General features: G+C 37.3%; 2 protein-coding genes and 1 pseudogene across 3 annotated transcripts in view; 2 read left to right on the forward strand and 1 right to left on the reverse strand.

Moving 5' to 3' along the window:
• Positions 1 to 6,519, forward strand: part of MSL2 (MSL complex subunit 2) — a 34,266-nt gene extending 27,747 nt beyond the window's left edge. The window contains exon 2 of the mRNA XM_069473209.1: positions 4,125 to 6,519. Within this exon, the coding sequence (XP_069329310.1) occupies positions 4,125 to 5,716 (1,592 nt within the window). The 3' untranslated portion in view covers positions 5,717 to 6,519. The remainder of the gene's footprint in view (positions 1 to 4,124) is intronic.
• Positions 6,520 to 11,311: 4,792 nt separating this feature from the next.
• PPP2R3A (protein phosphatase 2 regulatory subunit B''alpha) overlaps positions 11,312 to 27,371 on the reverse strand; it is a 105,924-nt gene continuing 89,864 nt past the window's right edge. For both annotated transcript variants that reach the window (XM_069473210.1, XM_069473211.1), the window contains exon 13: positions 11,312 to 11,537. In XM_069473210.1, the coding sequence (XP_069329311.1) occupies positions 11,411 to 11,537 (127 nt within the window). In that variant the 3' untranslated portion in view covers positions 11,312 to 11,410. The remainder of the gene's footprint in view (positions 11,538 to 27,371) is intronic.
• Positions 16,185 to 25,494, forward strand: LOC138387756 (putative uncharacterized protein encoded by LINC00269; annotated as a pseudogene).

Below are 27,371 nucleotides of genomic sequence, written 5' to 3' on the forward strand. Positions count from 1 at the left end.
GGATTTTTTTTTAAAAATGTGATTGTAGCCCTTTATCAGGTATGTAACTTGGAAATATGGTATTTTCTTAATGGTGTGTTTTGAAGTACAAGCTTTTAATTTTGAGGAAATCCATTTTACTGTTTTTTTCTCTTTTGTGGATTGTGCATTTGGTGTCACATCTATGAACACTTTGGCCAATCAAAAATCACAAAGATTTTCTTCTGTTTCTTTTTAGAATTTTAAAGTTTTAGCTCTTACATTTAGGTTTGTGATCATGTTGAGTTAATTTTTGTGTATAAGGTACAGGTGTAAGGCTTTTTTTTTTTTCTTTTTTGACATTGGGATATCATATTGTCTCATGATATGTCGAAAATACTCTCCTCGATTAATTGGATTATCTAGGCACCCTTGTCATACAAAGCAGTTGACCATAAATACAAGAATTTCTTCCTGAACTCTCAATTCTTTTCCATTGATATATATGTCTGTATTTTCACCGTTACCACACTGTCTTGATTAATGTGGCTTTAGAATAAAATTTGGTAGTATAAATTCTCTTTGATTTTGCAAAATTGTTCTGGCAGCTGGGTGCGTAGTCCTAGCTGTTTGGGAGGCTGAGGTGGGAGGATCGCTTGAGCCTAGGAGTTCAAGACCAGCCTGGGCAATATAGCTAGACCTTCGTCTCAAAAAACAAAACAAAACAAAACAAAAAAACCAAAACCTCTCCCACACAATCAAATACCTGCTTGATCCTGCCAGTAAGAAAAAAAGAAAAAGAAAACAAAAATGTGTTTTGGCTATCCTCTGTGATTCCATATGAATTTTAGAATCAGTCTGTCAGTGTCTTGAAAAAAAAAAAAAAGGCCACCTGGGATTCTGATAAGGATTGCATTGAATTTATAGATTGGGGGAAAATTGCCATCTTGACAATATTGAGAGTCTTCTAATCCATGAACATGAAATGTGTCTCTATTGAGTGAGATTTTCTTTAATTTCTTTCAGCCATCTTTTATAGTTGTGAGTGTAGAAGTTGTGTTTTTAATATATTCTTGATACTGTTATGAATAGAATTTTAAAAAATTGTTAATGTTTGAGTATTCATTGCTAGTATATAGAAACACAAAATGCAGTTGACTTTTATATGTATTAAGTTTGTGCTGTGACTTTGCTAAACTTGTTTATTAGTTATAGTATTTTTTTTTTTTTTTTGAGACAGAGTCTCACTCTGTTGCCCGGGCTAGAGTGAGTGCCGTGGCGTCAGCCTAGCTCACAGCAACCTCAAACTCCTGGGCTCAAGTGATCCTCCTACCTCAGCCTCCTGAGTAGCTGGGACTACAGGCATGCGCCACCATGCCTGGCTAATTTTTTCTATATATTTTTAGCTGTCTAGATCATTTCTTTCTTATTTTTTTAGTAGAGACAGGGGTCTCGCTTTTGCTCAGGCTGGTCTCGAACTCCTGACCTCGAGCGATCCTCCCGCCTCGGCCTCCCAGAGTGCTAGGATTACAGGCGTGAGCCACCACGCCCAGCCTATAGTAGTTTTTGTGTGTGGATTTCTTGGGATTTTCTATATATATGAATGTGTAAGTGTGTAATTTGTTACTTAAAACAGTTTTACTTCTTTGCAATCTTGATGCCTTTAATTTTCTTTTTTTTTTCTTTTCTTTTCTTTTTTTTGAACTTTACTGCACTAGTTAGAACACCGAGCACAAGTTTGAAAAGAAGTGGCAAAAGCAGACATCCTTTCTTTGTTCCTGATCTTTGGAGGAAAAGCATTATATTTCACCTTTAAGTATGATGTTGGCTGTAGGCTTTGTATAGATGCCCCACCATCAGGTTAAAGAAGTTTTATTTCTAGTTTGTTAAATGGGTATTGGATTATATGTTGCTGGATTCTGTTGAATGTTTTAGTATGGATTTTTTTTTTTTATCTACGTTCATGAGGGATTTGGGTCTGCATTTTCTTTTCATGTGTCTGGCTTTGGTATTAGGGTAGCTACTGGCCTTTAAAGAATGATTTGGGCAGTGTTTTCTCCTCCATTTTTGGGTGTTATTTGTTTTTAGTTATTTGTTGGAATTTAGCAGTGAAGGCATTTAGCCCTGGAGTTTTCTTTTGAGGAAGATTTTCAGTTACTATTTCAATATCTTGTTAAAGGTATATTCATGTTTTAAAATTTTTCTTAAGTCAGTTTTGGTCATTTATGTCTTTATAGAAATTTGTTCATTTCATCTAGTTGGTCAACTTTGTTGTCATAAAGTTGGTCGTAGTATTTCCTTAATCCTTTAAATTTCTGTGGGGCACTAGTGATAATTGCAACCTCTTTCATTCCTGATTTTGGTAATTTGTATCTTCTCTCTTTTTTTTCCCTTGGTAATTCTAGCTAAGGTTTGCCAAACTTTTTGATCTTTTTAACAACCAACTTTTGATTTTATTGATTTTTCTCCTTGGTTTTTCTGTTTTCTTTTATTGATTTCTACTCTATTCTTTGCTTTATCTTGCTTAGTTTGAGTTTAGTTTGTTCTTCCTGTTAAGGTGTAAGAAAGCTTAGGTTATTGACTTGAGGCCTCATTGTCGTCTTTAAAATATTATTTGGTTTTATTGTTTTTGTAAAGACAAGATCTTGCTATCTTGCTCAGGCTGGATTCGACCTCTTGGGCTCAAAAGATCCTCTTGCCTCAGCCTCCTAAGTAGCTAAGACTATAGGCATGTGCCACTTTGCCTTGCTGGAGACCTTATATTCTGATACAGACTTTGAAAACTGTAGATTTCCCCTTTAACACTGCTTTAGTTTCATCTCCTAAATTTTGATATGTATGTTTTCATTATCCTTCAAGTAAATGTTTTCTGATTTCCCTTGTGATGTTTTTGACTCATGGATCATTTAGGTATATGTTTAATTTCAAAAATTTTGGGAATTTTTCTGATTTTTTTTTCCTCTATTGATTTCTAATTTCTGTGGTTAATGTTCTTTGTAGGAGTTATGAGAAGATATAAATACCTTGGGTTCATTACTAACCAGTTGTCAGAATTGGGAACCAAGGAGTAGTTTGCTTCGTTAGGGAATGAGGCAATGGAGGAGATGAAGACTGGATCTAGTTGTTTTCCTTCCTGGTTCATATGTATTAGGTCATTTATAACTTGGGAGTTGTGTCCAGTTGGGAGACCACTTTCACTTTTATACTATATTGCTGCAATTAGGACACTTATGGTGTAAAACCATGGTCATTTTGACTTCTGTCAAAGAATTTGAGCCCAGTATTATGTCCTGTTTTTTTTCTTTAGTAAGTTTAAATATAATTGCTTCTCTGTTTTGTACTTTGATTTTTGGTAGAAGAATTTGATTTCAGCACTCCCTTTTTTCTTTTAATATAAACGAACATAGTTCTTTTCCATTGTAACTACAGTTTTGTTTTTAAAGAGGGTCTCGTTATGTTGCCCAAGCTGACCTCTAAACTCCCAGGCTCAAGTAATTCTTCTGGAACAGCCTCCTGATTAGCTGGGATTACAGACTCTGCCACTGCACCTGGCTTGTAACTGCATTTTGATCTTTTTTTCCTTAAATTTTAAGATCAGAATATATATAATTAAAACTGGTTGAAAAAAATTTTTTTTCTGTGAACATGCTTTTGTACTGATTAATGCCCTCAAGACTGTGTTTTATGAGGGCAGGAATTAAGTCTCTCTTACTTGTGTCTTTTTTCCAGTGTCCAACACAAAATAAATAATAAACAATCAGTATGATTTTGTTCAATATGTTGTACCATTACCATGCTGAGTTAGGTCGAGGTCCCAGGGGTTTTAAGCCTACTTTGTGTGTTTGGTGACTGATCTTCACCTCTTTACCTTTATAGCTTTTGGAGAAGAGGATAAGAAGGTGGACCAGAACGTACTGCTTGTGGTAGAGACACAGAATCAGGGAAGATTCTGGTTTGAGATAAAGGAATGGGGAATATGGCATGGAAATGAAGTGAGCTATTGAATATTTTTTAGTTTCTTATGAGATATATTTATTATTATCTGGTCTAATGAGTTTAATCCATCTCACTTTTGATAGATTACTTATAATGTCATCTTAACTCCAGGATATGAAACCGTAAATTTATTTTACTAAAATCTTTGCTTTCCTCCTTCTCCCCCTTAGGACATTTGCTACAAGATCCTATTGCACCCACCAACTCCACCTGCCAACACTATGTCTGCAAAACTTGTAAAGGCAAGAAAATGATGATGAAACCTTCATGTAGCTGGTGCAAAGACTATGAGCAGTTTGAGGAAAACAAGCAGTTAAGCATCCTAGTGAACTGCTATAAAAAATTATGCGAATATATAACACAGACTACTTTGGCACGGGATATAATAGAAGCAGTTGACTGTTCTTCTGATATTTTGGCTTTGCTTAATGATGGATCATTGTTTTGTGAGGAGACAGAAAAACCCTCAGATTCATCCTTTACTTTGTGTTTGACACATTCCCCTTTACCTTCAACCTCAGAACCCACGACGGATCCTCAAGCTAGTTTATCTCCAATGTCTGAAAGCACCCTCAGCATTGCTATTGGCAGTTCTGTTATCAATGGTTTGCCTACTTATAATGGGCTTTCAATAGATAGATTTGGTATAAATATTCCTTCGCCTGAACATTCAAATACGATTGATGTGTGTAACACTGTTGACCTAAAAACTGAAGATCTGTCTGACAACCTGCCACCTGTCTGTGACACGGTAGCCACTGACTTATGTTCCACAGGCATTGATATATGCAGTTTCAGTGAAGATATAAAAGCTGGTGACTCTCTATTACTGAGTGTTGAGGAAGTACTCCGCAGCTTAGAAACTGTTTCAAATACAGAGGTTTGTTGCCCTAATTTGCAGCCGAACTTGGAAGCCACTGTATCCAATGGACCTTTTCTGCAGCTTTCTTCCCAGTCTCTTAGCCATAATGTTTTTATGTCTACCAGTCCTGCACTTCATGGGTTATCATGTACAGCAGCAACTCCGAAGGTAGCAAAATTGAATAGAAAACGATCCAGATCAGAAAGCGACAGTGAGAAAGTTCAGCCACTTCCAATTTCTACCATTATCCGAGGCCCAACATTAGGGGCATCTGCTCCTGTGACAGTGAAACGGGAGAGCAAAATTTCTCTTCAGCCTATAGCAACTGTTCCCAATGGAGGCACGACGCCCAAAATCAGCAAAACCGTACTTTTATCTACTAAAAACATGAAAAAGAGTCATGAACATGGATCCAAGAAATCTCACTCGAAAACCAAGCCAGGTATTCTAAAAAAAGACAAAGCAGTAAAGGAAAAGATACCTAGTCATCATTTTATGCCAGGAAGTCCTACCAAGACTGTGTACAAAAAACCCCAGGAAAAGAAAGGGTGTAAATGTGGGCGTGCTACTCAAAATCCAAGTGTTCTTACATGCCGAGGCCAACGCTGCCCTTGCTACTCTAACCGCAAAGCCTGCTTAGATTGTATATGTCGTGGCTGCCAAAACTCCTATATGGCCAATGGGGAGAAGAAGCTGGAGGCATTTGCTGTGCCAGAAAAGGCCTTGGAGCAGACCAGGCTCACTTTGGGCATTAACGTGACTAGCATTGCTGTGCGTAATGCTAGTACCAGCACCAGTGTAATTAATGTCACAGGGTCCCCAGTAACGACGTTTTTAGCTGCCAGTACACATGATGATAAAAGTTTGGATGAAGCTATAGACATGAGATTCGACTGTTAAATCAGTGGGTCTTTTAAACCTACCCCTGGTAGGGAAATAGCTACAGTTTCACGGCAGCTATGGTTCTGTTGGTTTAACTTGCCGGAGCTCCTGCATATAGATCACTTGTATCAAGTGTTTTCATTGCTAAGTTATATGTGTTAGTGTCGGGGAAATAGTTTGCAGATAATGGAGGAGTAACCCTACAACTATATGTCCTTAGTTCTTACAGAACCTCATAGTTTGAGAACAAATGCTGATGCAACTGATTTATACAAAATGAACTTTGGCAAGGAAAATAACATTAACCTCATTGTTTATGGTCATGCTTTGTGCATAATCAAAGTTTATGATTAAATGTAAGGAAGTGGTATCCAGTCAGTCCATAAAGATTGTGCTAATTTTTTGTGGAAAAGTAGCCATTAGTTTGTTCAGGAAACTCAGTGTTGCCTTCAGATGCCATTGATGTTTCTCCTGTTGAAAAGCTGATGTGTCCAGCTCAACCTTTGTGCTGACGTAATACCATTTCTGATCATGAAAATTGGCTACTGGTGTATGTAGCAGTTCTTAAATCAGCAGTATTATGAAAGAAAATTTCCCCCTCATTAGAATGTTTAAGAAATCTGTTTTTAAAAAGTAAACTGAAATTTTGTCAGACTGCAAATATTTAGCTGTTTATGCTACAAAACTCTCCTGAGTTGAGCCCATTTTTTAGTTAAGTCTGACTCATTTCTAGGGAAAAATTTCTAAATCCTTCACTTTGAGCAATGTTCTGATTGGATAAATGAAGTGGAGAAGAGCAGTTTTATTCTGAAGGTAATTGAATTTAGATTATATAGTATGTGACAGAATTATTAAAAGATTATAAAAATATTTTATTTAGAAATTGGGATTTAAAATAATTTTAGAATAATGCCCCCAAACTTATCCAGATTTATGCATTATACTTACTGCCACTGGCCACTTCTTTGATTTTTGTTTCCTCTAGTAGTTTATTTGCCACAGACTTTATTTTGAATATGCTCCTATTTTTTTTTAGGGTGCTATTCATTATGAAAGCTTCTTTATAGAGGCCTAATAAAAATGCCTTTTTATGAAGCCTGTGCATTTTAGGTAGTTTGAAGCTAGGAGGATTTTCTTTAGAATGCTCTTTTGCATGTAAAGCACAAACTATGTTTCAGTTTAAATGCACTTCTTCCCTTTAATTTTTATGAGGGAAGAGAAGTGAGTCACAAACATTCTGTTGAAGGGAAATCTAGTCAGTTGCTTGAAAGAGCACAGCCCAAATAAAACAAGGACTGACTAGGTGTAAAGAAATAACCTTATGACTTAAAAGAAGAGCTGCTGCTCTGACAGTGCTTATTTAAAGAAATACTGCTGGAAAATTTCCAATTTCTACTACGTTCACCATCTCTAGTCAGATCTGACATATGTTGAAGTTATGTTTTGATTTGGCACACAGCATGTTCAATGATGGTTACTCGCCTAGTACAAGACATGGAGAAGAAACCTTTGGACACAGAGCAGATGACACCTCCTTCTGTTTTGTAGTGTATCCTGGTGTCATTTTCTGTGAATGTGGTCAGGTAGAGTTGTTTTTGTTGTTGTTGTTGGGCTTTTTTTTTTTTTTTTTTTTTTTCCTGGTCTCTTCTGGTGGGGCGGGGGTGGGCTAAAGCCATAGGAAGAAAAATGTGATGTATGTGTCCAGTATGTACTATTTTGTTTTTGTTTTGCAAGAAGAGTTGAACTATTTTTGATAACAAGAGTAAATGGTGGAAAATGCTTCTTAGTTGTCTTGTCTTTATTTGCTTTTGAAGTTTTGGAATTTTATTTAATTCCTTTAAATGTTAGCAGTGTCTTATGAAACATGTATTTACCTAAAGTTTGTAACAGTTTTGTGTTGAACTCAGATGCCCTGCTATATAAACTTGTAAATCTGTTCTTTATTCACAAATGATCACTGCAAAAATGACTAGAAATGAGATTGTACACATGGATGATGAGGATATATTTTGCAAATTTCCCAAACTTTCCTAATATTATGATCTTAAAATTCATAGAGTACTTTATTGCTTCCCAAGTTTGATAATCTTGTGTTTCTTGATGCATGGGAGGTTGGCAATATAGAAAAAGTGGAAATCATTAGTATGTGAGGGCCTTGATTGTTAATGTAATATTGCCAATGATGAATTCAGGTTGTTTTTAGCACAAGTTTCTCTTTTTTATGCTGGTATTCTCACTGCCACATTTTTTGAAACCTGTATTACATCTTAAATCTATCAATAAATGATAGTTTTCTAATTCTATGTTGTAGAATACTGAGGAGTCTGGGATAGCGTGCTGTGTATGGTCTGTATCATATGCATTTGGGGGAAGAGTAATTAATTTACAGTGCCTTGATTTTTATATTGTTTTTCTTTATACCCTGAGTTATTTAGGAATGCTGACCAATGGCTAACTAGGGATGATTGAGAGCTTATTACTGAAGTAACTGGATTTACATCATCAGGATTTGAAACCACCAAAACAATAGCATTTAATATGACATTCTGAATGTTCTTCTGAGTTATTGATATAAATGATTGGATGATCTTTTTTACCTTAGGTAATAGTTTTAGAGCTGACAAATTATTTTTTTGGTTAGTTTCATTAAGTCTGCATTTCCATGCAGAGGTATAGTCTGGTCCTAGGATGAAGAATTCCTTTTATTTCATTGTGTTCTTAGTTTTCTTAAAACAATTCCATGTTGACTTTGCTGAAGAAAAGTAAGTTTTATGATAGATGAAAAATAAACTGTCCTTTCGCTTATCATAGGTAACAAATGTAAAGTGCTTCAGAAAATACTGAGTTCCCAAGTATAGTTTCTAAATCTAATACTTGAATGGTGTTTTATACTTATTCCTTTAAAAAAATTAAAGTTTAGGTAACCAACAACACGCAATTATATATTCTTTTAAAGTAATGTATTATAGACAAGGCTGAAGTCCCCCTTGATCCCTGTGAACCCCTCACTTCCAAGCCCTAGTCCTCTTCCCTGTCACCAGAAGAAATCACTTCTCAGTATATCTTTCCAGACCTTTCTTTATATTTTCCCCAGGGGTTCAAAGAGTTCTCTTTGAAACCCAAGCTTGTTTACAGTGTTACTCTTTCAGACAAAAAATAAGGTACAAGTGTGATTAAAAGCAAAAGTGTATAGTGATTATCTTAATGAACATGATTCATATTTGACAACTTTATTTAGTTTTGCAAAAAGGGAAAAACAAAAACAAAAATTAAGTCATGCAGCCTTCTCCACTCAAACACACCTTAACATTTCCAAAAGCTGAGCAAATGACTTATTTGATTAATCTAGAGTTTTATAAACACTTGGGTGCACAGTGACAAAGATACAGGGAAAATATATGGAATTTTATTTTATTAGTTGATTACCTTGGCAATTAACGTTATGCTATAAAACTCATTTTTCATTGAATAGCATTAAGATCAGGATAACCCTCAACTTATCTTTTATCAAGGGGCCTGGGATATTGTAACAACTTCAAATTTCCAGTTTGGCAGTAATGATTATATTTAGCATGATCTTTACCGGAAAGCCAAATATATTCTATCCTAGTTCCTCAGAATTCACATTTCTTGCAGTTAGCTGTAAGAAAGGAGTACACTGAAACACATTCTTGTAATTCCTGAAAATGTGCTAAACTTGGGTAACCTGTTAAAATAGTTTATCTTAAGTGGAATGGTATTGATGGCTGTACTTTTATAACAAATTAGACTTTAAAGACCAAATATTGATCCAAATGAAAGAGGATTTCAGTAAGGTAAAACAAGGTAAAAAAGTAAAGCCACCTAGGGGAAAAATATATTGTAAAATTGAATTTTATTTTTACTTTTTGGTGAATCTTAGAAATAATTTGGATCATTATGGATAATAAAACCTTTAAACCATTATCTGGCTTCTAAATAAAGTATTACCTTTTTTGTATTTCTATCCAAAATAAAAAGAATAATTGCTTTCCTTCCCTGGTAAAGGCCAGATGGGATCCGTAGTAAATTTCATGTTACCACATAAATGATCTAAGTCCTAACAGTTTGTCCCCATGTGTTTACGTTACTGCATGTAGTGTTTGCTAAAAATGTAGTCACTTTTAAGCTTTTAATTCTTTTGTGAGAACTATTGTAATAGTCTGTAACAGATAAATAGAAGATCAGTTCTAATAATGAGGATAAAATACGAAAACTGGGAGGAGCATGTGACAGGCAGGATTGCTAGGATTACTCTCCTTACTCTACTGGTTGATGGTATATCTCCTAAAATTCTCCTTTCCTCCACTTTTTGCCTATCATAGCTCCCCAGGTTTGATTATTTCAATGCTTGGCCTTTATACCAGTAAGGGTGGGGTGGATAGTCTAACACTTTTAGGACTGTAGTTAAAAAAAATATGCAGCAGAAAAGTTGATGACTTTGACAGAGAAGGATATTGAAAAGTTGTTTGGGGCATTTCTTTTAATTATATCAAATTATTTTACTTATATTAGAAATTATATCAACTATCCATCCTTTTTAATGGTTTCTTTCCAAGGATATTGTAGGATTTGGCTGTACTGTGGCCTGCTGAAAAATGTAGGATCTGTAATGAACACATCAACTATAGTAAATAATAGCTTTCTTTTATGAGTGTATCACTGTTTTCTTCCATTTCTAAGATAAATATTGAGGGGGATGTAATAATCTGGAATAGTTTCTTCTCAACATGAAGTAAAGAATAATGTTTAGATTGACGCCTTTACTATTGGCTTAGTCTGATATTCAGTGAAGAAAACAATCTGTCTGGTAAGAATTTTCATACATCATTATTCCTTTAAGTCTTCAAGTAGGCCTGACAGGAAGTGAAGATGGGGCATCAACTAATTTGGAGATTAATAAATCATTCAATAGTTAATTGAACAAATGTTAGGTAAGTTGAAAGGACTTTTTTCAAGTAAGAGTCCAATTCTGTACTTGTCTTCATTTAAAAAGTTTTTTCTTGAGATTTTGTGTAAGATCCACAGTCAGGAGAAGGAAGTTGCCAGAGCTTGTCAGCAAAGTTGGAGGGCCCAGTGGTTAAAATACCTGAGGATGTAAAGTGACTAGCAGTTTGGCAGGTCATTGTGAAATTACATTAAACCAGGTAAGTTCAAGATCTCTGAACTCCAGTACACATATAATTAGAAGTCTCTGAGATGTTTTGGCAGTGCTTTTATTACTAGGGCTAAGTCAATTCTGGAGGCTCTTACTGCTTTTTCAAATTCCAGAATTTTTTGACTCAAGTTTTCTGGAAGTGAAGATTTCTTCTAGGCTCCATAGGAGCCCTTGAGGAGCCTCAGGGATGCCGGCCAACAATGAGGCAACTTCTGCTCTGTGCAGAGAACTCTGTCCCCAAGAGATCCTTGGTACATTCAGGGGTATAGAGTGCTTATTCGCTGACTTTGGAAGGTGATGGTACCTCATTATATTCACTTCTGAGGAAAAGCTCTGTAAGGTTTGAGGCAAACTGGAGGCATCTCCTAAGTTGAGTGTGTATCCAGACCTATTGCATAAAAGCATTTTAAAGTTCCTAGTGCAGATACACATTTGGAGAAATCAAAGCCTTTGAAACAGTATGCAAACTAGAACATCTCTTCACAAGAAAAAAAACATTTAAAATACACATCTTCCTTTCATGTAGACATTGGCAGCTATTCTTCATTCACTGACTGAAGCTTTCCACATTTCTCTGTAAGGCTTGAGCTTACTATTTTATTGCCTTTGTTTCCAAATTCAGAGGGAGAGGCAGGTTCATCTGTTTCATAATCTTCAAATGAGCTGAAAGAACAAAGCAAAAGTGAGTTAACTGATTTAAAAAAAAAGTTTTAGTGTTTGGGTAGAAGTCAATGTAGCAAACCAGAGACTGAAGACCAGCCTGCAAAAAGTACCCTCAGTTGGTAAATGGAGGCTAAGCTGCCTTGGAGGAGACAACACTCCAGAGCAGAAAACACGTTCTTGTCCCTGTTCCTTAAAGCTCAAGTCCATGTTAGAATTTGTTGAGAATGTGCTGCATCGAGCTTTCCATGGGGCCTTGGTGGGAATGAAAGCATTATGTATGGATGGTGCTAGTTTAAGGGGAGTTTGAGGTCCATAACGTAGAAGCTTTCCATGAACATTTTCATTAAAGTGGTTTCCATGCAGAGTGGGGAAATTTTTCAGCTCTCAAATTGCTTTATAGCTTCCCTCCATGGTTTCCAAGAAGCACAATTAGATGTGTAAATGTGTACTCACAGCTGACTAACGCCCATTCATGGATTTCCCTCCATTCTACTTTGTAGAACTCCACAGCATACCTAGGTATTAATCCTGGGAAGAAATCCCTCTGCTCATTCCCCTTTGGAGGTTGTTGGTATCCCCTGAATTCCATGTCCTTCAGGCTACCCCTGAGATTGGCTTTAGACAGAGATGACAAAATATTTTATCTCTTGAGAATGATGGCTGTCTGAAATACTAAATTGATAAATATTCTGAGGCTATATCTGAGCCCAGAAAATATACACGATCCATTATTAATAACAATGTCTATTATAGTATCTTAACATCACTGGCTTAGCCTTTTTACCCTTTGCAGTAATCTCCCACAACATTTGAGCAGAAGTTTCTATACATACAGTCCCTTCATCAAAAAGGTAGCAGGGCCAACTAGTGAGGAAAATTTGCTGAGGCAGGTATATAACCCATTAGGTGGTACCAACTATTCAAGTTTCTAAAACCTTTTTTAATAGAGGTTAGAGAAGGTTAAACTTAAAGCCTACCTGATGGAAAATTTTTTTCTTTTTTCGAGACAGAGTCTCACTCTGTTGCCCAGGCTAGAGTGCTGTGGCGTCAAGCTCACAGCAACCTCAAACTCCTGGGCTCAAGCAATCCACCTGCCTCAGCCTCCCGAGTAGCTGGGACTACAGGCATGTGCCACCATGCCCGGCTCATTTTTTCTATATATATTTTTAGCTGTCCATATAATTTCTTTCTATTTTTAGTAGAGACGGGGTCTCGCTCTTGCTCAGGCTGGTCTCGAACTCCTGAGGTCAAACAATCCGCCCGCCTCAGCCTCCCAGAGTGCTAGGATTACAGGGGTGAGCCACCCACGCCCGGCCCATTCCATTCTTAATTTGTTTTCACTTTTCTTCCCCGTCTCCTTGAGGCCTCAGTGGAGTGTGGGATATGCTGGATAATGGAGGCAATAGGAGAGTAATTTCACTCTGATGGGAGTGATGTGGTTGATGATAGAGTTTCTATTTTGGGAACAAAATTCTCAAAAAAAAAAAACAAAAAACCTTAATTATAGTAATGTATTGTTGGACACTGCTTATTTCCTGTCAGAATGGAAGACATTTTCTTCCCCATAGTGCCCAAACTTGCTGTCTGCAAGCTGTGTCAATGTCTTAAACACCTCAATGCAGGTCTGGGAATAAGGCATATTTTTAGAGTTAAGTGTGAACTGAAATTCATTCAAATATTTGAGTTCCTGTTGCTAAGCATGAGCCAAGTACTAGGAATACTATGATGAAAAAGACTGAACCAGCCCCTTCCTCACAGCACTTGTAGGCTAATGGAGACCATCTGGAATAGTGGTGAAGTGATTTAGTCACAGAGCATAGGCTCTGGGGTTAGACTCTTAAGTCAGGTTCCAATCTGGGTTTGATCACGTAATGTGACTTTCAGGCTTACTAGAGCCTGATGGTGAGTGACACCTAACCCTATATTGGAGGCAGGGTTACAATTTTTTTGTGTGTCATTTTCAAACAAAACATAAAAGGGAGCTCATTCAACCCTCTTTTGTCAGCATCCTGGAGATGCCTCTTATTCTGGTTCTCAACTGGGGTGATTTTGACCCCCCAGGGGATATTTGGCAATATCTGGAGACATACTTGATTCTCACAACTGGGTGGATCCTACTGGCATCTAGTGGGTACAGCCCAAGGATGCTGCTAAACATCCTATGATGTGCCAGACACCACCCTCACAATAGAATTATCCAGTTTAAAACATTAGTGCTGTTCCCGAGAAACCCTGGTTTAACTCTTGCCCCTTCAATGTCAGTACATCCCAGCATTCTGCACTGAGCTCGTCTAGTTTTGCACATCCCTGGCAAGCTTAGTTTTTCTCATGGCTTTACCCACTACTTACCCGTGCTGTCTAAACCAAGTCCAGCCTCAACCTCTTTTTTTTTTTTTTTTCCTTTAATGAAGCAGTCTTGTTCTGTTGCCCAGGCTGGAGTGCAGTGGCTCACTGTAGCCTTGAAATCCTGGGCTTAAGCAGCGGTGATCCTTCTGCCTCAGCCTCCCAAGTAGCTGGGAGTATAGGTGCGCACCACCACACCAGGCTGATTTTTAAAAAAATTTTTTTGTAGAGACAGGGTCTTGCTATGTTGCCCAGGCTTCTCTTTCTAAGCTGGAGAACCCCATGTATGCAGCTGGCTACTAGCTGGCGCTTCCCGGATGGCAGCATGTATAAATCTGAACTCATCTTTCCCATTGCCCTTGTTCTCCCTATTTTAGTGAACAGCATCATCACCTACCCACTAAAAGCCAGAAACCTAGGTATCCCAAGTTCCTTTTCCCTCACCTCTACAAGTTTAGCCAGTCTCTCATACCACCTACAGTACCACATCGATACAGCCCTGACCTCCCTACTGCCACTGATTTAGTTCAGGGCACTATACATTCTTGCTTGGATTACTACAATAGTGTTCTAACAATTGGTCTTCCTGCCTTCACTCTTGCCAAATCCTTTGCTACTGCCACACAGGCTGTTTATGGTGTTGGAATGGTAAGGTCTTGGGACCTAATGCCATTGTACGTGTTTTTCAATTGCCTGAAATACCCTTTGCTTTTTGGCTAGCTCATGTTCATCTTTTAATCTGAGATGTCACTTAAAAGTTTCCTGATTCCTTGCTCCTAAACTACCACCATCTCTTATTCAGAGGTCTGTAATGGCTTCGTTATTTGTCTCCCTGCTTCTGTTCTTGCAGCTCCACCAATCTAGCAGAATAGTCTTCAAAAAACCTAAGTGGGATTATATCACTCCCTTGTTTAACCATTTTCATTAGCTTCCCTAGGCCCTGTATGATTTGGCCCCCACTAAACTTTCTAACCACATCTGTCTCTGTTGCTCACTATATTCAGACTATACTGGTCTTTAAAAATTTCCCCAACATGCTATGTCCTGCCTCAGAGCCATTGCACATGTTTTTCCCTCTGCCTACGACATTTTGCTGTTTTTGTTTAACTGTTTCCTTCTCAACCTTTAGGTCTCATCACCTCAGATTCTTCCCTTAGCACGCTAAGTTGTGACTCTCTGTCCATTATTGGTTCATCCTATTTGTTTCCTTCAAAGTTATATAATTAAATGTCTGTCTTCCCCTCCTTGACTATAAAGTGTCCGTTTTGTAACTCACTAATTTCTTTAGGCCACAATATAGTGACTGGCACTGGGTACTCAAAATGAATTGCTGAATGAAAAGTGATGTCTTAATGCTCTTGTGAAACCATGTGTACAGTTGTTGGTAAAGGGAGGAGTCAGTAAAATGGTCAGAGTGCAGAAGTCATCTTGAAGTCAGATCTGTGAAATTCTTAATCTTTATCCTGCTCTTCAGGAATTCTTAAAAACATGGAGACAGTATGTTAACCGACTCCTAAATGACCACTGCTGGGTTTAGTTGTAGGTTACTGGGATTCCTCAGGGCTCAAATAAAGGTTATTTTATGATGTGTTTTTGGTTAATTTAACAAGCCATTTTTGAACGAGCAGAGGGATCAGAACTCACAGGGTTCATAAACAGTTTACTCTAGAAATCACAGGTATCAAATTGAGAACAAATTCTTTACCATGGTATCGTTGGCATGAGGGAAAATAATGGTTCTTGTAATTTTGCCAGCAATATCATTGCCTTTAGGAACTTGTTTCTCTGAGTAAGTTTTCCCTTTCAGATGAGCAGTTTCTGGGTGAAAGTGTTAAGGCTGGTTCTGTAGATCCCTGGGATGGGAGATACAGTAGCTGGAATGAGCAGTGACAATGACTGGCACATACATGGTCTGACAGGGGGCTGTATGTGGTTTCAGGGTGTTTGGGAGTGAAGGTTTGATTCCAATTTGTGGGATTCTACCTATTTACGGGAACAAAGGGATAGAATATTTCATTCAGGGATTGTCTGGGGAAATCTAAGACATATGGTAGCTATAGAACATAGAATAAAATGTTAAATAGTTCTCTAGAGTCTACAATGCTTCAGAATTTTATACTTTAAAAAACCGATCTCCTAAGTCATTTATATTAAATGGATTAACTGAAATATTTTGGAAGTTGGATATTTGGTTCATTGAAATTTCTTTAACCCATCCAATGACTAGAAAATCTTTTGCTTTAACACTTGTTAAAGTTTCCAATATGTACCACCTACTTTCCTGACTTAGAAAGTTGATCTCACTTCATTTTTTTTTTTTTTTTTTTTTTGAGACAGAGTCTCGCTCTGTTGCCCGGGCTAGAGTGAGTGCCGTGGCGTCAGCCTAGCTCACAGCAACCTCAAACTCCTGGGCTTAAGCAATCCTACTGCCTCAGCCTCCCGAGTAGCTGGGACTACAGGCATGCACCACCATGCCCGGCTAATTTTTTGTATATATATATATTTTAGTTGTCCATATAATTTCTTTCTATTTTTTAGTAGAGACGGGGTCTCGCTCTTGCTCAGGCTGGTCTCGAACTCCTGACCTCGAGCGATCCACCCGCCTCGGCCTCCCAGAGTGCTAGGATTACAGGCGTGAGCCACCGCGCCCGGCCTTCACTTCATTTTTGATGGCTGAGAAATCTTGCAGTTCCCCAGCATCGTGAGCCATCATTATGCTATTCATTGTGGATGATGGCATAAAAATGTGGGCTAAATATATCCTAATTATGAACTTGAGGGGCAGAGTTCCATACATTTTTATTACTGAGCACAGTGCCTGGCACAGAATAGTGCCTGTTGAAATAGATTAAAATTGGGCTTTGATTTGTTTTGTTTAACATGGAAAAAAATAAAACATCATTAACTTCAGGTCCATATAAAGACTCTGTTTATTAAGCATTTAAAAAAATGATTCAACTACTCTGTCTGTAAGATTATAACTCAAGTTTTAGAACATTAATTCCTATCATTCCTTCTCTCTTTCTATACCTCAATATATATTCCCCTATCTCCCCTGTGTCCTTGCTCCCCTGCTAAATTCTCCAACTCCACTGAGGATAGTCAGGGTTCAGACAACCCCCCTTTATCTCTCACTCTTTGCCCAGAGTGCCTTGTTTCCCAGTGCTGGTGGAAATAAAGGTAGAACTCTTACAAAGAGTAATTCATATAAATTTACATTAAATGTAAAGGAAAAGCTGCCTTTAAAAACATTCAGTGGAAAACAGTTTTCTAAACTAACTAAATGGCTAATAGGGGAATCAATGTGCGTTATTGCTTGAGAGAATACTCTGAAACATTAAAAGTCAGGTTTTTGAACCCAGCTGGTGACAAGTGTCAAAAAGAAATATACCAAAGTATAAATAATGGTGATCTCTGGGTCATTGAACCAAAGGCGATTTTTATCTCTATATATTTACGAATTTTTTCTGCAGCAAGCCTGTATTTCTTTACAGATCAGATAAAGACTCCCAGAATATTAATAAAAAATTATGCTTAATCTGGGTTATATTCAAATATAAAGCTGTTGGTGAAATACCAGAATATCCTGTAAGCAAGCATTTTTAAGGTAACTAAAAATCTAAGGCAATCAAGTATTAGTCAAATTGGCAGAAAAGCTTGTTTCTGATTATTGTAGGTCTCAGTTTCTAAAGATAAGAACATGGAGGATCTTTTAGCCTGCTAAATTTACAGAAGTTCTGTGGAGTTTTAAATTTACTCTTTTGCAGAAGCCATAAGAACGTTAATTATAAATAAATATGGTATCATAACCTGTTATCTTCATATAAGTGACACATTTAGTTGAATAGGTTTAAGTAACTGGTACCCTGTCTTTCCGGTTTCCTCTGTGACCATTCATTACTGGGGTGGAATTTATCCAGATGCTGTTGGATGCTGTGATCACTCTGTGTGCCAGATGGGCTAATTCACAATGTTTGCAGCCTCACACTTACGGAGACCCTTGGCCCTCCTTCACCTCACTGAGACCTGTAGTTATTACTAGGTTTCTTATTGAAGGTATTATTAATACATAAGTACCAGCTAGGTAGGTACTTATGTATCAGGAGGTATGGGCATTTGGCACAATGGCTACCTATGATTGTTGTTAGAGGGTAAAGTAGATGGAGAATTCTGAGTTGTTTTTGGAAGGTCAAGTCATCTGGGCCACTGTAGTATCCTTGTAGCGAGAACAGCTGCTGGAGTATTGCTGTCTTCTGTGCCACTCAGTAAACATCTGCTGAGGACGTCCTGTATCCCTAACAATCTGTCAGGTGCTGGGATTACAAGACTAAGAAAAGGTTCTTTGCCCTTGAGGAGCCCTCAAGCTAGTGTACGATAAACAGCTCCCATTTTTTGAGCACTTATATGCCAGACACTGTTAAGTACGTTACATACATTCTAATTCTCAGTATAGTCCTGCTATTCACACAATGGATTAGTGTCAAACCTGTGCCATGCACTGTGCCCTGGGAATGAAAGGAACAAGGTAGGTGATGGAATGCTAATGTTATAGCTGAATAAACTTTGGTTTGAGAAGTTAGGTAATAATATGACCAAGATCACAGAAGTGGTAGTAATAACCATTGTTTTTACATAGACACTATGCCTAAGGGCTTTGTATTATGTGCACCATCTTACTTAATTCTTAAAACAATTTGGTGTGGCAGGTGGTACCCTTATTTTTATAGGGGATGCTGAGACTTGGATGCCAGGGATAATACAGCTTTTAAGTCCAACTCCAAATTTGATGATCTTAACCATGATGTTGTGTTGCATCTCTTCCCATATAGGGGGCAGTAATAGCTACTATTTATCAGTAGCTATGTGCCAGGTGTTTATATATGTTATCGTAGATTCTCACAACCACCTTGGAAGGCAGTTGCTGGTATCTTCTGAAACTGAGCCTCAGGAATCAGGTAACCTGCCCAGCTGGTGAGTAGACCAGATCTGTCTGGCTCCTCAGTTTCTGCTCTTTCCATGATACCAACATTGTTCCTCCTTTTCTAAAATTTGAGTCTGGAAACGTCTGACAGACTCACCCTGACTTGTTTGTAATTCCTCTTGAGATGAAGCTCTAGGTGGTATAGCCTTGGGATTTTGGGTCTGGCCTTGCTTTTGCACCAGTTGCTTATTACTCCTGTAAATGGGCCTTTTCCTTTCCTTTGTTCACTTTCCAGTGCTCACTCTACGGGCTGTAGCTGTTGTGAGCCTCCTCTCCCCTGGGGACCTCACGCTCACATGTTTTCTGTGTAGGCCTTATCTTATCTCCCACAACATGAGAAGAAGGGTGTCCAGCAAGAGCCTCTCATATACACCGGTCGAATTTCACTACAGCTGGTCTCTGCATCTCCTTTTCTGACCCCTTCCCACTGGTACTGTCTGTATTCTCCTCCTCTCTCTTCATTCCACGGACAGTGGCACCTTCTCTCAGTGCTACCACAACTTGGAAAAAACTTTTGCTTGAGCCGATTATTTATTCTCTTTAGCTGCCATCAGTTTCTCTTCTTTTTAGAGAAGGTCTAAATGTTTAGACCCGTTATCTCTCTTTTCTCCTCCCTTTAAAGCGGGTTATGAAACAATAGTTGTATAAATTCCATTTTTATAGAGCAAATGATTTATGTATTTGATCAGAAATGTCTAGAAGGTTATACTCCAAAGTGATAAGACAGGTTGCCTCTGGGTGGTAGATTTTAGATGAAGATTTTTTGTTTACATTCTAATCACTCCTCTGGAATGAACATGTATTACCTACATAAACAGATAAAAGAGAAAAATAACTTTTTCTTATTTATTAAGGTAATACGTGCTCATCATATGAACCTTATAAATAACAGAACAGTATAAAAAACCAAATTTCTTGCAATCCTACAAGCCCAGAGTTAGTATTTTGGGGTATTATCTTTTAGCATGAGCATATACATACACACATTTCTAATAGTGAGATTATATCACAATTTTGTAACCTTGATTTCTCTATGAAATTAAAATTTTGCAAGCACATTTAAATAGCTGTATAATATTATGACACAGATACCATGAATGATTTAACTATTTTATTATTGTTCATTTGTGCTGCTTTGAATTTTTTTTAGAATTACCCGTGACCAGTGTCAATTGTTTAGAATTCGGGGGTCTCCAACCTTTTTGGTACCATGGACTGGTTTCATGGAAGATAGGTTTTCCATGGACGGGAGTTGAGGTGCGGGTAGGAGGAGCTCAGACGGTGATGTGAGCGATGGGGAGGGAGCCGCTGTAAATACAGATGAAGCTTCGCTGGCTCCCCCACTGCTCACCTCCTGCTGCCCACCCCCTGCCCCTGGCACCTTCCTAAGTCTTATGGAAGACAATTTTTCCATGGATGGGAGTGGAGGGAAATGGAGCTCTGCGACCTGGTCCCTAATAGGCCGATATTATTGCTCTGCAGCCTATGGGTTGGGGACTGCAGGTTTAGATAGAACAATTCTATACAAATTTCTAAATATTTACCATAGATACTCAGAATTAGAATTAGGGCATAAATTCAGGCTGTTGCTACATATTGTCAAATTACTTTCCAGGGACATTGGGCCAATATGCTTCTACCAGCAATGTTTGAAAATGCTGTCTTTCTGCAGTGAGCCTAGAATGAGGTGCTTCTGTAATGTGCTTCCTCTAGGAGACAGCAGTTAAGATGCTGTGTTTTAATTGCATCTGTATGTTTTCTCATCCTGTCTGTGTTCACTAATATCTATTAATGTTTAGTATATAGATAGTAGGAATGCAAACATTTATCGAATATTATTTTAAAAATTGCTGGCAATTTAATAAGCTCAAGTATTTTGGTTCTTTTTTAAAAAACAGCTTTATTTAGGTATAATTCATATATTACAGAATTTACCAATTTTAAGTGTTCAGTGTGTTTTAGTAACTTTTTACAATTGTATAACCATCACGACAGTCCAATTTTAGAACAATTTCACTTGTCTATCCACCCTTCCTCTCCCTTATGCCTGTTTACATTCAGTCCCCACTCATTCCAGGAACTAAGCAACCACTTATCTGCTTTCTGGTGCTGTAAATTTGTCTTTTCTAGAAATTTCATACATATGGAATCACATAATATATGTATGCTTCAGTGTCTAGCTTTTTTCATGTAGAATAATGTTTTTGAGAGATTTATCCATGGTGTTGCATTTATTAGTTCATTCCTTTTATTTTTGAGGCATAACTGATATACAATGAACTGCTCGTAATGAAAGTATGTAATTAGTAAATTTTGACTTTTGTATATACCTGTGAAATTATTATAACAATCAAGATAATGAAAATATCTATCATTCCCCCCCCCACCGCCACTAGGGTTTTCTCATGCCCTTTTTTGTAATCACTGTTCCCCTTCTGAGGCATCCACTGATATGCTTTCTGTCACGACAGTGTGCACCTTTTACAATTTTATATAAATGGAATCATACAGTATATATTCTTTGGCTTCTTTCACTTGGCTTGATTATATTGAGAGTCATCTGTGTTGTTGTGATTATCAGTAAGTTCATTCCTTTATTGCTGAGTAGCATTCTTCTGTATAGATATACTGTATTTTGTTTATCACCTCACCAGTTCAATGGACATCTGGATTATTTCTAGTTTTGGGCTACTAGGAATATTGCTGCTATCAACATTTATGTCAAGTCCTTGGGCAAGCATTTCTCTTGGGTAGATTTCTAGGAGTGGAATTACCAATTCACATGGTAAGTGTTTAACTTTTATTTTTTTTATTTATTTATTTTTTTGAGACAGTGTCTCACTCTGTTGACCGGGCTAGAGTGAGTGCTGTGGCGTCAGTCTAGCTCACAGCAACCTCAAACTCCTGGGCTTAAGCGATCCTACTGCCTCAGCCTCCCGAGTAGCTGGGACTACAGGCATGCGCCACCATGCCCGGCGTTTTTTTATATATATATTTTAGTTGTCCATATAATTTCTTTCTATTTTTAGTAGAGACAGGGTCTCACTCTTGCTCAGGCTGGTCTTGAACTCCTGACCTCGAGCGATCCACCGGCCTCGGCCTCCCAGAGTGCTAGGATTACAGGCGTGAGCCACCGCGCCCGGCCAAGTGTTTAACTTTTTTAAGAAATCGCCAAACTCTTCTACAGAGGCTGTATAGTTTTACATCTCCATCAGCCCAATGTATGAGGGTTCCAGTTTCTCCACATCATTGCCAACTGGTGATTTTTTTCTTTTTTTTTTGAGACAGAGTCTCACTCTGTTGCCTGGGCTAAAGTGCCGTGGCGTCAGCCTAGCTCACAGCAACCTCAAACTCCTGAGCTCAAGTGATCTACTGCCTCAGCCTCCCAAGTAGCTGGGACTACAGGCATGCGCCACCATGCCTGGCTAATTTTTTTAATATATATATATATTTTTAGTTGTCCAGCTAATTTCTTTGTATTTTTTTTTTTCTTTTAGTAGAGATGGGGTCTCGCTCTTGCTCAGGCTGGTCTCGAACTCCTGAGCTCAAACAATCCGCCTGCCTCGGCCTCCCAGAGTGCTAGGATTACAGGCGTGAGCCACCGCCCAACTGGTGATTTTAGTTGTTACAGTGGCAGTTTAGTATATCTCTTTGTGATTTTAATTTGCATTTTCCGAATGTCTAATGATATAGAACAGCAGTCCCCAACCTTTTTGGCACTAGGGACTGGTTTCATGGCAGACAATTTTTCCATGGACGGGGGCGGGGGGGTGGAGCTCAGGCAGTGATGCCAGTGATGGGAAGCAGCTGTAAATACAGATGAAGCTTTGAAGCTTTGCTCACTTGCCCGCTGCTCACTTCCTGCTGTAAAGCCTGGTTCCTAAGTTTCATGGAGGGCAGTTTTTCCACAGGTGGGTTTGCGGGGGCGTGTGGAGCTCAGGCGGTGATGCATGGCCCAGTTCCTAACAGGCTGCAGGGCCGAAACCTGGTGGAGCCCAGGGGTTGCGGACCACTGATGAGCATCTTTTTACCCACCTATTTGCTATCTGTACCTCTTATTTAGTGTTTGTTCAGATCTTTTATCCATTTAAAAATTTGGGTTTTTAGTCTTTTTATTATTGAGAGTTCTTTACATATTCTAGATATGAGTCCTTTATCAGAATGTTTTGGAAATATTTTCTCCCAGTCTATCTTTTCATTTTCTTTACGGTGTCTTTTGAAGAACAATAGTTTTTAATTTTGAAGGAAGTCCAATGTATTTATTTTAATTTCTTATAGCTCTTGCCTAACTCAAGGTCACAAAGATTTTTCCTATGTTTTATTCCAGACACTTTATAGTTTTAGCTGTTACATTTAGGTTCATGATCTGTTTTAAGTTCATTATTTTTGTATAGAGTATGGATTGAGGTTCTTTTTTTGGCACATGGATATTCAATCATTTCAGCATCGTTTTTGAAAGACTGCCCTTTCCCCTTTGGTTGAAAATTAGTTGGCCGTATATATGATTGTGTGTTTCTGGAGTGTTTCATTGATCTGTGTATACATACAAATGCTACAATGTCTTGTTTGCTTTATTGTAAGTTTTGAAATCAGGCAGCTTTTTTTTTTTTTTTGAGATAGAGCCTGGCTCTATCACCCAGGCTGGAGTGCATTGGCACGATCATAGCTCACTGTAACCTCAGACTCCTGGGCTCAAGCAATCCTCCTATCTCAGCCTGCCGAGTAGCTAGGACTATAGACATGCCCTACCAAGCCTGGCTAATTTTTAAAAAGTTTTTTGTAGAGATGACAGGGTCTTGTCATGTTGCTCATGTTGGTCTTGAACTCCTGGCCTCAAGGGATCCTCCTGCCTTGGCTTCCGAAAATGCTGGGGTTACATTTGTGAGCCATGGCACCAAGCCTCAACTTTGTGCTTTATAGAAAGTGTTTTGGTTATTCTATGTATTTTTCATTTCTATATGAATTTTAGGATCAGTTATTAATTTCTATCACAAAAGTCTGTTGGGATTTTGACAAGGATTTGGTTAAATCTGTAGATCAATTTTGGGAGAACTGACATTTTAACAATACTGAACTTTTTAATCCTTCTATTTATTTAGGTCTTTAATTTTTCTCAGCACAATTTTGTAGTTTTGATCATGCAGGTATTATAGTACTTTTGTTATATTTATTCCTATTTTATTCTTTTTGATGAGATTGTGTATATAATTCTTTTTATTTTAATTTCATTACTGGATCATGCATTGCTAGTATATGCAAATATTAATTTTATGCAAATACTAAAAAACTAATTTTTGTATATTGAGCTTGTATTCTAAGATTGTGCTAACTCAATAGTTCTGGTATCTTATGTAGATTCCTTAGTATTTTCTATTTATAGGTCACATCATCTGTGAATAGACAGTTTTATTTCTTCCTTTCCAATCTCAATGCTTTTAATGTCTTTTTCTTGCATTATTGTACTGAGTAGGACCCCCCAGTTATAATGGTTTGGTAGAAATGGTGAGGAATAGAAACATCCCTGCCTGGTTCCTGATCTTAGGAGGAAGGCATTCAGTTTTTTTTCCCCTGTAAGTATGTTGTTAACCATAGATGCTGTTTATCAGATTGAGGAAGTTCCCTTCTATCCTTACTTGGGTGAGAATTATTGTGAATGGGTGTTGGATTTTGTCAATGATCATGTGCTATTTGTCATTTATTCTATTAATATGGTGTATTAACACTGATTTTCAAATGTTAAGCCAATCTTCCATTCCTGGAATAAACCCCACTTAGTCATAGTGTATAATCTTTTTTATATTTCATTGGATTTGATATGCTAATGTTTTGTAAGAAGTTCTGTACTGATGTTAATAAGGGATATTGGTTTGCAGTTTTCATTTCTTATAATGTCTTTGTCTGGCTTTGATATCAGAGTAATATTGGCTTTCTTGAGTTTGGAAGTATTCCCTCCAACTATTATTTTCTGAAAGTATTTATGAAAGATTGGTATTTTTTTCCTTATATATTTGACAGAATTCCCCAGTGAAGTCATCTGCACCTGGACTTTTCTTGTGGGGAAGACATTTAAAACTTCTTTATTTGATACAGATCTGATTTTCGATTTCTTCTTGAGTCAGTTTTGGTAATTTTAGTTTTTCTAGGATTTTTTCCCCCATTTCATCTAAGGTGTGAAATTTATTGGGATAAAGTTGTTCATAATAGTCCCTTATAATTCTTTTAATTTCTGTAGTACCCATTGTGATGCTTCTTCATTCATTTTTTTTTTTTTTTTTTTTTTTTTTTGAGACAGAGTCTCACTCTGTTGCCCAGGCTAGAGTGAGTGCCGTGGCGTCAGCCTAGCTCACAGCAGCCTCAAACTCCTGAGCTCAAGCGATCCTCCTGTCTCAGCCTCCCGAGTAGCTGGGACTACAGGCATGCGCCACCATGCCCGGCTAATTTTTTCTATATATATTTTTAGCTGTCCATATAATTTCTTTCTATTTTTAGTAGAGATGGGGTCTCGCTCTTGCTCAGGCTGGTCTCGAACTCCTGAGCTCAAACGATCCGCCCACCTCGGCCTCCCAGAGTGCTAGGATTACAGGCGTGAGCCACCGCGCCCGGCCTTCATTCATTTTTGATTTTGTTTGTTAATTTATGTCTCTCTTTTTTTGTTAGTCTAGCTGAAGATTTATCTTTTTGTTCAATGAACTTCTCATTTAATTAATTCTTTTATATTGTTTTCCTGTTTTCTCTTCATGGATTTCTACACTGATCTTTATTATTTCCTTCATTCTACTCATTTTTGGTCTTATTTGCTCTTCTTTTTCTAGCTCAAGTTAGAAGCTTACATGATTGATATTAGACCTTCTTAAACCTAAATATCACTCTGAGCACTGCTTTAACTGCATTCCACATATTTTCATGTTCTTTTCATTCATTTAAAAATAATTTGTAATTTCCCTGTGGTTTGCGGTTTCTTCTTTGACCCATGTGTCTTTAGGAGTGTGTTATTTAATTTACAAATATTGTGGGGTTCCCAGGTTTCTTTCTATTGTTGATTTCTAATTTAATTCTATTTTGGCCAGACAACATACTTTATATTATTGTATTCTATTTCAATTTATCAAGTCTTATTTTATCAGCCGAATATATAGTCAAGAGAAGTTCCATGTGCACTTCAAAAAGAAGTATAATTTTTGGGTTTTTTTGTGTGGAGTATCCCCTAATATTGATTAAATCAAATATGTTGGCTGTGTTGTTCAAGTCTTCTGTATCCTTATTTACTGTCTGTAGTTGTTCTATCAATTCTTGAATGAAAAGTGTTGAAATCTCCAACTAATACAATTGTTGAATTGTCTATTTCTCCATTCTAGTCTAAAAATTTTTGTTTAATGTATTTTGTGGTTCTGTGATTTGGTACATATACATTTAAAATTGTCATATCTGGCAAATGTACTTTAATGTTGGTGAAGTAGGAATTTCTATGTTTGTTCCCTGGGTGAAATTTCTGTCTTTTGACTGTTTCTAGAATTAGACAATATTTATGTTCTTACCATTGATTTTGAAGAACCTTATTTATAAAATAATATTGGTCATATGATGCAACCCAGTTTGCCTTTTGATTGTGATACAGAATTTGTCACTTATTTTGGCCACTTTTTAAATGTATTCAAATCCATAAATAATTTCCCTATAAATTTATACCATTACATTTATACTTCTGAAGTCTGTTTATTCATATGCAGGCGTTAATTTAATATCTACTTTTTTCACCCCACAATGGAGAGCCAAATTTTACTGACTAGTCTTTTCCTGGCACAGTCAAGATGCTATCTTTATCATATACTACATTGCTGTGCATAAATTTTCTGTTTTGGCATGAATATTATACTCAGTTCAATTACTATGGCTTTATATCGTCCATCTCCCCTATATCTCACCATACCTTTGTTTCTTTTCAAAACTCATTGCTATTTTTATATCTCTTTATTGTTTCATGTGAGTTTTAGAACTAGCTTATCAAGTTCCACAACATATTTTGGGGCATTATATTAAATAAATAAATTCTAACATGGCAACTAGTCTTTATATTTTTCTGTGAAATTTTACAGATTTCTGCATGTATATTTCTCAAGTCACTGCTTTTTTTTTTGCTATTGTGAATGGGATTTTTTTTCTTATTACATTTTTAACTGGTTATTTCTGGGATATGGAATTAATACCCTTTATCAATTAAGGAAGTGCTTGCTTTAGTTTGCTTAACGATTTTTCCCCAAAACTGGAAAATATATTAAATTTTGTCAGATGCCTTCAAAGAATCTATTTAAATTTTATGATTTTTTTCTCCTTTAGTTTGTTAATGATAGATTTTATAAGGATTAACTATTATTGCAGTCTTGGGATAAGATCCTCTTGCTTATGATACATTGTTTTTTGTATTGGTGGATTTGACAAATAACATAATCTTCTGTGGTTCAGTTTTCATAACTGTAAAATGGGGATAACGGTTTCTACCCAATAGGTATGGC

Source organism: Eulemur rufifrons, chromosome 7 (genome assembly GCF_041146395.1).
Source record: "Eulemur rufifrons isolate Redbay chromosome 7, OSU_ERuf_1, whole genome shotgun sequence".
Classification (NCBI taxonomy): domain Eukaryota; kingdom Metazoa; phylum Chordata; class Mammalia; order Primates; family Lemuridae; genus Eulemur; species Eulemur rufifrons.